Source organism: Rhea pennata, chromosome 25, assembly GCF_028389875.1.
Source record: "Rhea pennata isolate bPtePen1 chromosome 25, bPtePen1.pri, whole genome shotgun sequence".
In the NCBI taxonomy this organism is placed as follows: Eukaryota; Metazoa; Chordata; class Aves; order Rheiformes; family Rheidae; genus Rhea; species Rhea pennata.
The window spans coordinates 1,638,276-1,650,694 of NC_084687.1; the positions used below are offsets into that span (position 1 = coordinate 1,638,276).

A 12,419-nucleotide genomic window follows, 5' to 3' on the forward strand; every position below is an offset into this window, starting at 1 on the left:
TCGCAGCCAGAGACGCGCGGAGGAGTTGGCCGGCTCCGCAGCCCGTCCTCGCCAGCGAAGCCTCCCGGCGATCGCGGCTGCTGGGGGGGTCCCCTGCGCCCCGGCGGCGCTCAGCGCTGCATGTCCCGCTGGCGGGGAGCAGCTCGCACCGCTTCCCCCTCCTTGGAGGGGTCACGTCGGCCCTTGCAAAATCCTCCAAACTTGGGGGGCAAAATCTCCCAGCTGCATTTTGCAGCTCGGCCTTTTGGCGCCCCGTTATTCAGGGGCTCCGGGCTGCTTCCCGGCACCGCCGTCGGGGAAGGAGGAGGCGGGAGAGCGGAGGAAACACGGGCTCGCTCCGGCGCCGCTTCGGGCTGGCCGCAGTCGTGCCCGGTGGGCCCCGGGCAACGGGGCCGCAGCCGTGGGGCTCGCTCGACCCTGCCTCCTCCTTATCTTCGCAGCGTAGTAACGCGCTCTAATGCAATATTTTCCGTCGGTTGCCATGGCAGCGCGCGTGAGGTCACCAAATAGACTTAATTCCCCCCCTCCCGAGGGAGGGATAATTAATGAAAAATGATGATAACCAGATCCCACCTCCCCCCCCTTTATTTCCCCTCCCCGCCCCCACTCCCCGGGGCCAGGGGTGCACTGGGTACTGAACGTCAAGGCCTTGCTGTCCCAGCGGGTGGGAGGTGGCGGCCAGGTAGCAGGGTGCTTGGCACGCTGGGTGCTGCGGGCTGCACGGCCAGGGCACATCCCGACCCGCCGGCTGCAGCCAAATCCCACCCGAGACAGCACTGGGGCACTGGAGCCCCCCTCCCAAAAAACCGTGAGCAGCCACGCTGCAGGCAGCTTGCCAGCTTGCACCGTCACCTAACCCTGGGGCCCTGCACGGCTCCGCCGCTCCGGGCGTCCCTCTCGGCTCTAGCTGCCCCCACAGGCTCCCGCTGCCCCCCCCCCCGCCTCCCCCGGCCCGTTCTCTGCGCCCCGGCGGTGCTCGGCGCTGCACGTCTCACCGGCGGGGGGGCGGAGCGCGCCCGAGCCCCGCCCCGCGGCGGCGGGTGCCCCCTTCCCCTCCCCACCCCGCCCCTCTCCTCGCCGCCGCGTGCCGCGGGCGCGCGCGCCGCGCCCCGCCCCCTGCCCGCGCCAGCCGGGCGCGGAGGAGGGCGGGCCCTTTTTGTTTGCCCCTGACATTCCGCTGGTTCGCAGTGTCCCGCCGGCGGCGGAGCAGCGAGGTGGGGCCGCTGCGCTCCGCTGCCCTCCGCTGCGGTGGGGGCGGGCGCTCACGGCGCTTCTCTCTCTGTCTCTCTCCCTGTCTCTCTCCCTGTCTCGACCGGTGTCCTCGGTGCCGCAGCAACCGCAACAGCAGCAGCAACAGCAGCCGCCGCCGCCGCCACCAGCGGGTTAAATGATTCCAGCGCGGGGATGCTGGGGAGCAACCTCAAGAGCCTTCCCGACGTGGAGCTGGGCGAGGAGGGCGCGGCGGAGCTGCGCGGCTACCGGCGGGGGCCCGACGGCGGCGCGGTGATGCCGAAGCGGGCCAAGGCGGCGGCGGCGGGGCCGCGGGGCGCCGAGCTGCGCGTCTTCAAGGCGGGCAGCGCCGAGGGCCGCCTGCCGGGGGGCTCCAACCTGCGCAAGCAGAAGTCGCTCACCAACCTCGCCTTCCTCACGGACGCCGAGAAGAAGCGGCAGCTCTACGAGCCCCGTTGGAGCGACGACATGGCCAAGCCGGCGACAACGACAACGGCGGCGGCGGGGGGCCGCGGCGGCCCCCGCGCCCGCGAGGCGCCCGCCATGTCGCGCAGCCTGTCCCGCTCCGAGCACTCGCTGCTGCCGCCGCGCCCCGCCGCCGCCGCCGCCGCCAAGGCGCCGCCCGCCGCCGCCGCCGCCGCCGCCGGCAAGCCCAGCCGCATCCCCCGCGGGCCCTACGCCGAGGTGAAGCCGCTCAGCAAGGCCCCCGAGGCGGGCGGCAGCGGCGGCGACGGCAAGTGCGATGACGAGCTGCTGTGCGGGAAGGGCAAGGCGGCGGCGCCGGGCGCCGAGGAGAAGCCCTACCTCAAGGTGGACCCCGAGCTGGTGGTGACGGTGCTGGGCGACCTGGAGCAGCTCCTCTTCAGCCAGATGCTGGGTGAGTGTGGGGCAGCCTCGCCGACGCGGTGGTGGCGGGAGGGAAGCCGAGGCTCCGGCCGCCCTCCTTCGCGGGCGTCCCCCCCTCTTGGGGGACCGGCGGCCTCCACGCCCCTCGCTCGGGCTGCCGCTGCCTCCGCTCCGTTTTCCCAGCCCGGAGGCGAGCTGCGTGGGAGCCATGGCTTCGCTCGGAGCCGGAGGACTCCTTGGCTTGTGGTGGGGCAAACCAAGACAGCCTTGGAGTCAGGACGCGGGGCCTCCCCCCGCCCGCCCTCCAGCCCACCCCGGGAGCGCGCGCTCTGGAAACGCTGGCACCCTTGCAGGGAGGAGATCTTAGGTGGGTGAGAGGTGCATCTCCCCACACTTGCCAGAGCAGTGGTCATCCTGGTGGAGGTATCCCATGCTCCTCCGGCAGGCAGGACAGCAACATCGTTGCTGGCAGTGGAGCCAGAAGCCTCCACCCGTCGGTTAGCACCGCTTGGAGGTGACTTTAGGACAGTGGCGTCAGGTCTGCACACTCGTTGTCCCCGTTCCCTACCTCGGCTCCAAGCCGGAGTCGCAGCTGTGTTGGCGGTGGGGTGGACCGAGCGCCTGTGAGGCCTGGAGCTCACCGCGGCCAAGCGATCCTTGAAGTCCGTCTGCTTGGCTCATAGATGGAGCCAAGATGATCCGGGGCCAGATTTCAGAGGGGAATCTCAGTTATGGCTTTTTGTGGTAGTAGGAAATTGTGCTGCGCCCCTGCGAGGCTTTGGGAATGCCCCCGCTCCCAGCTTGCTTGGTCACCTACCGCGTCCTGGAGAGACTCAGCTGATGCTACGTCCGGAGGCTGCGCAACGCAGGGGCTGCGCTGTCATGTCTCCGGCTGGGGCCCCAGTGGTGAGCCTCTGGCCGCCTCGGTGTTGCGTAGGTGGGGAGCATGAAACTGGGGATAATTTCCACCGTGGACAGGGCTGCCCCACAAAGGGGAGGGAAAGCACCCGGTCAGCTCAGGCGCCGATGGGACGGAGCACAGTCTCTTCCTTGGCTTTTCTCCAGCCTCCCTGCAAGGAGGAATTGCAGGTTGTGCTTGAGTTTTTCCTTCCCCTTTGTGTTTTTGGTCGCATCTTGTTTCTAAATCGGACCAAAGAACATGGAGTTTCCCCTCCCATCCCAGCTGGATGTTGCTTCTACTCCTTGTGATCAGAGCTGTCCTGTCCTAGAGACTGACCTTGGGTGACAGCGTACCAATCTTATGTGGAAGTTGCTCGTGGAAAAGTGCCCAGTGATTGCATACGTAGACTTGAAGTTTGTGCCTGCGGTTTGAGCTCTGTGGTTTTGAATCAAAAGCTCCTCCAATGTCTTGGGTGTTCCTTCTGGCTGAGAAAGAGAGGCCTGTTTCCTCCATTCTCCAAGAAAGCTGCTTCAGGATTTGTGTGAGCCCATGGCTGTGAAGGTCTTGCTAGCGCAGCGCATTTGATCTCTGAGCCTAGAAAGGGCAGCCTGTGTGGTCGAGTGCTTATTCTGCGCGTGATATTGCATGAGGTTTTCGTCAAAGTAGCCAATGCTGGCCTCTTGGGCATGCTTTGGGGCTGACCTGTGGTGTTGCTACCTCTTGCATGGGTTGATCCAGGTCTGCATCTTGGTGCAGATGTGTCCGGTGTTCACCTTTCCATCGTGGCCATCGCACAGCGGAACGTGTGTCGGCTGGAGGGCTCGGCTGATCTCTAGGAAACCAAAGCAGCATCTGCCAGGGTATTTCCGAGCCTGTGAGGTGTGAAGAGCCCTCTGCTTTCTGCTGAAGCTCGTTCTCCCCTGCCATCCAACATGACAGCATAGATAGGCTCGAACGGGCTTGGTCGGGTGAGGACAGCAGGGAACTAGCAGCTATGAAAAGCTCTGTTCATTCTGGCAAACTGGCTTGAGGTGATGGTAAATTAGCCTGCCCTAGCTCTGGGCAGCCATGACATGACCGCTGTCAGTACCCAAGTTAGCTAAATTTAAAGTGCTGGTAGTTAGCTGGGGGGAAAAGCAGTACTGGCAGGGATAGGGTGGGCCAGGAGCCCAGGTGTGTCGTGTCCCTTCTCCCTTCGAGTCCTGGGTTTCTCTCCTGGGGAGCCCCTTTTAGGGTAGCAGGAACTTTTTTTTGGAGAGCTGGCTTGAGATGCCTTCTCCCAGATGTGTGGTGAGTGGGGGACATGAGCCAAATCCTATTCCCGAGCTCTGTTGTAGGGAGAAAGGGAAGAAGGTCATCCCCGGTTGGAGCCTGTTGGTGAGGCTTGGTTAGGAGGTGTGAGCACGGTGTGTGCTTAAGATGGGAGCTTGTAAAGCTGTGGTTGCTGAGCCCACTGCGCTTGCTGCAAAATCCACCGTGCAAAGAGCCTTCAGGGTGTTACAGCCTCTGCTCCAATACAGGGCTTTGGCAGCATCTGCCTGTGTGCAAGCGTGGAGTCTCCTGGACCGTGGTGGCATTGCCCTCAGCACCATGGCCATGTACAGGGGTGGGGAGTGAGGTGTTGCGGTGATGGCTGGGAGCAGAAGGTCTTAAAGCAAGAGGCTAGTGTAAAGCCACAGAACAAGCCCAGTACAGGGGGCAGCCACATTACAGAGGTGAAAACAGCCTGAAGACATGAGGTCAGCCTCATCGCAGGGGTGCACGGGCTCAGGTTGCCACGACTATCCTGCAGCTGGCCTCAGGGATGTCCTTCCTCACCCCTAATGCCAGGATAACACCAGATGCTATTGGAGCGGTGAGCACAGCAGGATTTCTGAAGGATTTGTCATTATAGGACTAATCAATCAATCTCCACCCACGGTGCTGCTGCCTAGTGGTTGCGTGCCTGGGGTGGATCTCCGTGTCCCCACTCTCTCACTTTGCTGTGAGACGAAGGGATTACCCTAGCATCCACAAGAGAAATTCTTGCAGCTTCACCGAGGATGCAGGGCTGGCCACCCGGGAGGGATTCCTGGTTTGGGGCAATTGCTGAAACACCCGAGGTGCTGACTGCAGGACAGTGACTTGTGTGCAAGCTTAGTAAGACCACAACTTGCAAAAGTGCCCCCGACATCTGCTTTAGTTTTTGGCTGATTCTTGCTGTCTCACTGCAGTTGTTAGCTCCCGCCTGGAGTGGGGGGCCTGCTTTGGAGCCGCTGCTGCTGTTATCTTTGGGCGGTGCTAAGCATCGCTGAGCTTCGGACTGCGCTTGGCAGCTGGAGACTTGGTGAGCTGGCCTGTGTGGGCTGAACACTGCCAGATCAGTGTTATGAACCCCCTCTGTCTGCATGTTTGCTGAAATAGGTAATTTTCCAACATCTGGGGACTGTTGCACTCCCTGTGGTGGCACTGGGGGCTGGCTGCCCAGGGTCAGATGAGGACAACATCTGGGTTGAACAGGTCAGGAACTTAATCCTGTTTAAACTTAGCTTTTCTAACATACAGGTGCAGGCTGAACTGCTTGTTGTGCCGTTGAGTTTTACCTGTTCCAGAGTTAACCAAGCCAACCATGACCTGGCATATTTTTGACTGTCTCTATGGTGAAAATGCTGAGTGGAGCTTAGGGATGTGCAGAGGAGGGAATGGTATGATAGCAGAGAGAGGGGGTGGTTGCACTAGCTCCTCATATGCACTAGTGGCAGACCCAAGGCTGGATGCATGCTGACCTCAGACTTCTGGTCCTGATCCCTTTGCTTGGCTCCTGGTTTGATCCACACAGGTAAAACCTTCTCCAGGGGTGACAGTGATGTGGTACTTTCCAGAAATTGGCTCCTCGGGGAGAGATTATTCCTGGGGTGGGGACAGACCCGGACAGTACAGGATTCCCTCCTTGCTCAGAAGAGCTGGCTGCAAACTCTGCTAGGACTTGTGAGTGAGGCCAAGAGGGAGGCTTCGTCTCTGTTGCTGTGGGAGGTGATTCAGAGGGAGGGATGGCTTCTCCGCACTATTTTGTGGTCCCTTTTGGCATTAGAGACAGCAGTCTGAGCCATTTTGCCAGGTATGCTGGATGATGCTCTGTCGTTAGTGGCTGGAGAAGACCTGCTAGCTTGGTTCTTACTGACAGGCAGACATGGTGTGAGTTGCACTCACTTCCAGCCTCTTCAGGTCTTGTTGTCTATGAACTGTTCACCTGTGCTCAAAAGCCTGTTCAGCCACTGACTAACCAGAGTGCTCTGCTCCGCCAAACATGATGATTTAGAGGCCTTCTGCATCCTTGGTCTCTGCACCTGAGTACTCATTTCCACCGCGTGTATCTCTTGCCAGAAGTGTACACAAGCTGTAGTGCAATGCTGGCCAAAAATATAATTTATTTAATAGTGTCCAAATATTACTTCTCATTTGGTTACTGCAGCTGTGTCATCTGTTTGATGACACCGAAGCCTTTGTAGAGCTGGTAGAGATGCAACCGTGTTTAAAGCAGAGCCGCCTGCGCAAGTCGGGAGAGGTCACTGGGACACAGCAGCCACATGTGCTTTGTAGAGGCTATTTCCAACATCAAAATTATACACTGCACATCAACCAGAGAGACCAAGGCTTCTCATCAAAGCTGAATGGCAGCTGGGTTTGCTAATTACCCCGGCACCCGGCCGCAGGATGAAGGGTACGGCAGGAACATGGCCAGCGTGGTGGAAGAGCTCACTACAGGGAGCTTGTTGAGCTGCTCTGCGTGTGTATGCGGCCGACCAGAGCGTGCAGGAGCAGGAAGGCATATGAGTATGCAAGTTCACTCACATTGGTGTCCTGGGACTCGAGTGATTGCTGGGACCCAGAATGGTTGCTGCACTTACCAAAAAAATCCCTAGAGCACGGCCAAGATCCTGCTGTTACTTTGGGAAGCCATTTCCTTGGCCATCTCTTGCTGTATGTTGTGCCTCTTAAATGGCTACTAATGGGTATAAGTGTATAGATGGCTGGATTTTGCATGGGCCAAAGCCCAGACAGATGCACGTGTGTTCCCAGGGGTAAGGGCGTTTCCTAAAAATCTTTGCTCAAGGAGCCTTTATAGCCTTACCAAGCTCTGCAGCGACTGGGTACAACTATAAGCCATCCCAGTTCTGCAGCCCCTGGTGCCACCCTTCCCCAAGATAACCTAGCAGGGGTTATCATTGCTGGGCAGCATGTGCCTATGGAGGCTCAATGCTAGAAGAAGGTTCTGCTGGAGCAGAGCAGCCCTGATGCTGCCCAGCTTCAGGTCGGAGAAGCATCGTTAGCTGTGCTTTGCAAGTGGGAAGAGCATAGTGACTTGTGAGTGAGCAGCGTGCAGGAGCGAAGGAGGAACTGGGCATCCTGTCTCTGGTCCTATGCTCGGTTCTGGGTGTGAAGGTCCCTATTCTACCAGTCAGCCTTTGGGTAGGCTTCCCAGGTACGCAGCTGAATCTCCAGGACAGGCCTGGCGTGTGTCATGGAGGAAGGAAAGGATGACCAGGTACTCCCATGGGTGCCAGTATGACCAGGCTCAGTCCAGAAATAGCTTCTAGGCAGGGCAAGCTTTCTAAGACCTAAGGTATCCTAAGGCTGGGAGCTGGCTGAGTAGTGGATGCCAGCAATCCATCTGCTGTGGGGAGAAGAGCCAAAGGGCTGGTAAGGACTGCTGGACAAACAGGCCTCTTTGAGGGTGGGATTTTCACATTGCATGGGATTGTGGTTGGTAAAAACCCAACAGTGCAGGAAACATGCTTGGCTGATACTTGACATGCCCTGTGTGGACGTGTTCCCGGTCCAGGTGGAGATGGTCTCACCAGGATATTCCTTCCCAAATAGATCCCAGGAATAGATTCCTCCTGATTAGCTTCCCTGCTGGCCAGGCACATGGTAGATGATTAAAAGGGATCTCTCCACCTCCCTACTTCCCTCACTGTTTATTTAAGCGCTAACGAGGTCCATTGCCGCTCTCTGCAACAGTAACCCGGCTGCTTGGCGTGAGGGTGTAAGGAGGTCAGACACCAAGTAGCTCTTCACAGCATTGGGAGCACATTATTGCCTCGTAAAACAGTGCAACTGTTCCAATATCACGATTACGCTAACGCTATTCCTCTCTTAAGACCCCTGCACTGTGGCACCCTTGTGATAAGATTGTTGGGCTGGGAATTTCATTTCCTTTTGGCTTTAGAACCGAGATCCCGCATTTGGATTATGGAGCAAGGAGAAAGGGACGGGGTATGCCATCTTGTCTCTGCTTCCATGCTTGTGTCCCCTGTGTTCTCCTGAGGAGTGGGAGCCTGAAGGCAGAGGGTAGGTATCTCCTCCTCTCTTTCAGCTGTGATGGCTCAGTGAGTGGGGAGAAGGTTTGGAAATGTAACCTGAGGACCACAGAGCTAGTTGGGAAGTGCCATTTTTCACTAATAATGGTAGTGCAAACCAAGCAGTGAAAAATCCAGATTTTTCTTTCAAAGGTTCTCATGAAAAAGAACAGTGCAAACACTTGGATACAAAAATATTTGGAGATACATTGCCAAAACAAATTCGTGCCCCAGAGAACCTGGAAAATTGCTCTGAAATTGGGTTTTCTCAGCAACTGCCTGTATTTTGCCCTCAAATGCAACATTTGTCCACTCAGGAAAATACATGAATGAATGAAAAAAAAATTATGCAGCTCCATTTTCTCTGGGCTGGTGTGAGTGATTGATATCAGGCTGATACAGGCAGGTTCCCTAGCCCAGGAAATGCTATTCAGGATCTGTTGGTGGGACATGATCAGAGCTGGGTCTGGACAGTGTCCCCTCAAGGCCTTGCAGTCCTCTTGGAGCAATCGCCAAGGGCTCCTGGGATCGTTTGCTCTTGGAGAAGGACATCCAAGGGTCCTGCCAGGGTAGAGCTGCCTTGTCAACAATGCGCTTATGGCTTGGGTGGCACCCAGAGAACCTATGTCAGGTCCTCCTCCCATGGAGTCTCCTCCTGCTGCCCTGAGTCCCCAGTTTTGCTTCTCTGTTCTGACTTTGGCTTCTTGCAGCGCTCATTGTCTCTGTGCCATCAGCCCCTTCCCCAGCACAAGTTCCTCTCTCCCATTGCCCTGTTATGTCCATTTGAGTTATCAGCTCATTAGTTTCCCAACAGCTTCACGCTTCATGGTGCAGGACAGCAATTTCCCCCCTTCCTCCCTGCACATGGTCCTTTTCAGCTCGACCTCGTTAGAGTCTCCGAGGAAGGCGCTTGGCTAACTCTTGTGCCTGCTTCACCTGGAGGGATTCGTTCCAGGTCACTGCAAAGCCAGAGATTGCACTCTTCAAGGTGTATAACCTTTGAGTGACGCCAACCTTTAGTGACAGCCCATCTGCCATGACTCGCATGTGTCTCTCTGGTTGCCTGGCTGAACTGTGCCTCCTGCCTGCCGGGGGCCAAGTGGTTTTTCTGTAGGACTGAGCTCTTGGGGACACCTCACGCCGCTCTCCTGGGACTGAGGCAGTGTTGGACCTGGCGACGTGGCCTCGCTGGGTTACCGGAGTGGTTTGCTCTTCCGGTGCAGAGCCTCCTCTTTGCCACCATGTGTGTGGTGTTGGTGGTCTGTGTGCTTGGTGGAGCAGCAATGTCCCGGGGTGTGTGAGTGCGTGTAGCATATGTCGTGCAGGTGGCAGCTGCAATTGGGACTGAGACCAACTGGATGGTGAAGCTGGCTAGGTCTGGGTTTGTGGTGCGATGCTGGGCACCAGTCCTGGGGGGGGGGAGGGTCTTGCACCCCAGCACTGGGCACATCGATTCTGAAGGTTGCTATGGCTGGCTTTTCAGGAAGTTGAGCTGGATGGCATGGGGATGGCCCCATCTTTTGGGATTAGCTTAGTCCTTGGCCTTTCCAGACTTGATGCCTTGAGGGTATCCTTTACAGAGTTGTGGTAACACAGGAGGTGGAAAATAGATATAGCTTAATTTTGCCATATCCCCTTTCCTGCAAAGTCATGTTCTCCTCTGAGCGTGTGAAGCAGCCATCCCTGGGGGAGGAAGGGGAGGGTTTGCTGCATTGAAGCGGCCGCTCCGACTTGGAAACGGCGAGCTCCGGGAAAGCGGAGTGCGTGAGAAGGGGGCGGGGAGGCGAGCAGGGGAGCTGTGGAGCTTCCACAAGGCAGGAGCAGAGGAGAGCAGGGCGAAGGGGGAGCAGGGCTTTCCCACGCTGCTGCATTGCAGCTCCGAATCAGGGAGCAGAGTGCGGAGGGGAGCTGGGAAGTCAGGGGATGCTGCAATGCAGGGCTGAGATTAGAAGCTGTGCAAATGTAGATGTGCCTGTGTCAAAGCGGGTGTGACACTGAAAAGCAGTGCCCAGCGCTCCCTCAAATTCACCCATCTTCCCTCTAATCCGTTCCTTTTGTGTTTTGTTTCCCTCAAGTGTTTCAATCCTTACACTGCTATTTGTCTTGTCCAATAGAGGCAGGAATGTATTTTTGATTAATGCAGGAGGAGGGCTGAGATTCATCTCCTGTTGGAAGGAGCTGCTGGAGTCTGTGTAGGGGAGCATAGCATAATTGCTCTCGTAGCATCGCTGGACAGGACATTTTCCTTGCCCCTGAGAGCAAGCAGCCTTACAGCGGGAAGATGGCTTGAGAGCCTCATGCACTGGGAACAGGGGCCAACACAGCACGCGAGCTCCTCGGATGTGATGTGCAAGCAGACCTGCAGACAAGAGCATGTGCATCGGTGCACCCATGTTTGCCCGATGAAATGCGTGCGAATCCTGAGCACACGCAGCAGCAGACGCATGCCTCCACCTGCATGGATGCGTGGATGTGCCCAATGACCATACATGCACTCCAGTGCTAGAGAGCGCAGGATTTCCCACTCATACCTGGTGTAGGCTTTGATAACGCTTACTCATTTCACATCCCTCCTTGGTTTCATGTCAGTCGCGTTGTCTTAAACTCATTAAGAGCTGAGCAATTTGCAGTCCTCTTGATGGCCAACTTACCTGTTAAGATCTGACCTGAAGTGTCCACCTGAAGATTCAGAAAGGATTTATGGAAAATCCAGGATTCAAGCCTTAGCTTCTGAAGGTGTAATTGCAGGGCTGCTCTGTCACCTCACATTTACCCATGCTTTTTCTCATCCAGTAGCAGCACAAGCGAGTAAAGATTATACTTTTATGTAGGGGTTGCTGGATAGAAGGAGGGACTGTTGAAAGTCAAAGAAGAGTCAGCTTTCGAGTTTTAATTTCTCGAATCAAAGTTCAAGGTTTCTTGCTGTGTGTTGCACTTGTGAAACTGCGATTCCCTCGACAGGTTGTAAGCCTGACTTGCAGCTGCAGGTGAAGCAGCTCGAAGGCTGGGCTCCTTGCCAGCTTCCTTGACTCACCAGCCAGTTGGCTGCAGCATGGGAACCTCTCCTGCTCAGTAAGCTGGATATGATGTACGTGGCTGAGGTCCTCTCCAGGTCAGTGAAGCTACTGGAGTTGATGGTTGTTCTTGTGTGACCTAGGAAAATTGGAAGAGCAACACTTTGGTTGCCAAAGACCTTGGAGTTGAGGTGGGGAAACGTGGCAGTTGTGGTGCGACAGAGGGATAAGCGATGCCTTTAACACCAGTAAAAACCTGAACCGCTTTTATTTCTAGTGCCAGGCCTTTGCAGAGGTCTCCTGACAGCGTCCTATGCTTGACTTGGATTAACAGGCACATTTGCAGTGACCCAGCCTGGTTCGGCACATCCGTGGCTGCTGCCATCACTGGGAGCAGCCTTATTTGAGCACTAACCCGTGCTGTTGGGACTGGGAGTTGTTCCACATCCCAGCACTGCAGGCTTTTGTTGCAACAAAACCTGCAACCAGATGCTGTAGTAAAGCCACCAGACCACTTTCTTCAATAGTGACCTTCCAAGTGCACAGGCTTGGCCAAACCCAGCCCTCACTGGTTTGCTAGGAGCCCACATAGGCTTCAGGTTGAGGTTTTGTGAAGCTTACACCTTCATGCTTTTTCTGTGGGGCTGAAATGTTCCTGATGCCACCACTGTCCTTGGCCTCTACGCTAAACAGCCTGGCTCTCCTGGTTCAGAAAGCTGCAGTGAATTACGTTCAAAGCTGAGATTCAGGTACAGCTCCATCGCTGGCTATTTATAGATGTGTAAGCTTTCAACATAGCTGAAGGCTGAGAATAACTCACTGATTAGACAGTTCTCAAAATCACACGCCTGTTGCCCATGCGCATTGTGATGTTCTCAGACTTTCTGCATATTGGTGTAGGGTATGTTTTGATCATGTGCCAGCCCAAATTGCAGTGAAGAGGATTTTCACCCTTTTTTCTTTTTTTTTCCCTTTCTTCTAACGCCAACTTATTGCTGTCAGCCCGCTGCATTCAGTGGAGAGTCTGATAAGGAGCTGGTGTTGATGGCAGTTTGGATGAAGCTTCATCAAGGTTCTGGCGTGAGCTGG

At 56.5% G+C, this 12,419-nt stretch overlaps 1 protein-coding gene across 5 annotated transcripts in view; it reads left to right on the top strand.

The window, feature by feature from the left end:
- NAV1 (neuron navigator 1) overlaps nt 1–12,419 on the top strand; it is a 64,037-nt gene that overhangs the window by 655 nt on the left and 50,963 nt on the right. For 4 of the 5 annotated variants that reach the window (XM_062595218.1, XM_062595220.1, XM_062595221.1 and 1 more), the window contains exon 1: nt 1,340–2,107. In XM_062595218.1, coding sequence (XP_062451202.1) covers nt 1,405–2,107 — 703 coding nt within the window. In that variant the 5' untranslated portion in view covers nt 1,340–1,404. Of the gene's footprint in view, nt 1–1,333; nt 2,108–12,419 lie in introns of those variants that run through there. The other variant, XM_062595222.1, reaches the window with a different exon arrangement.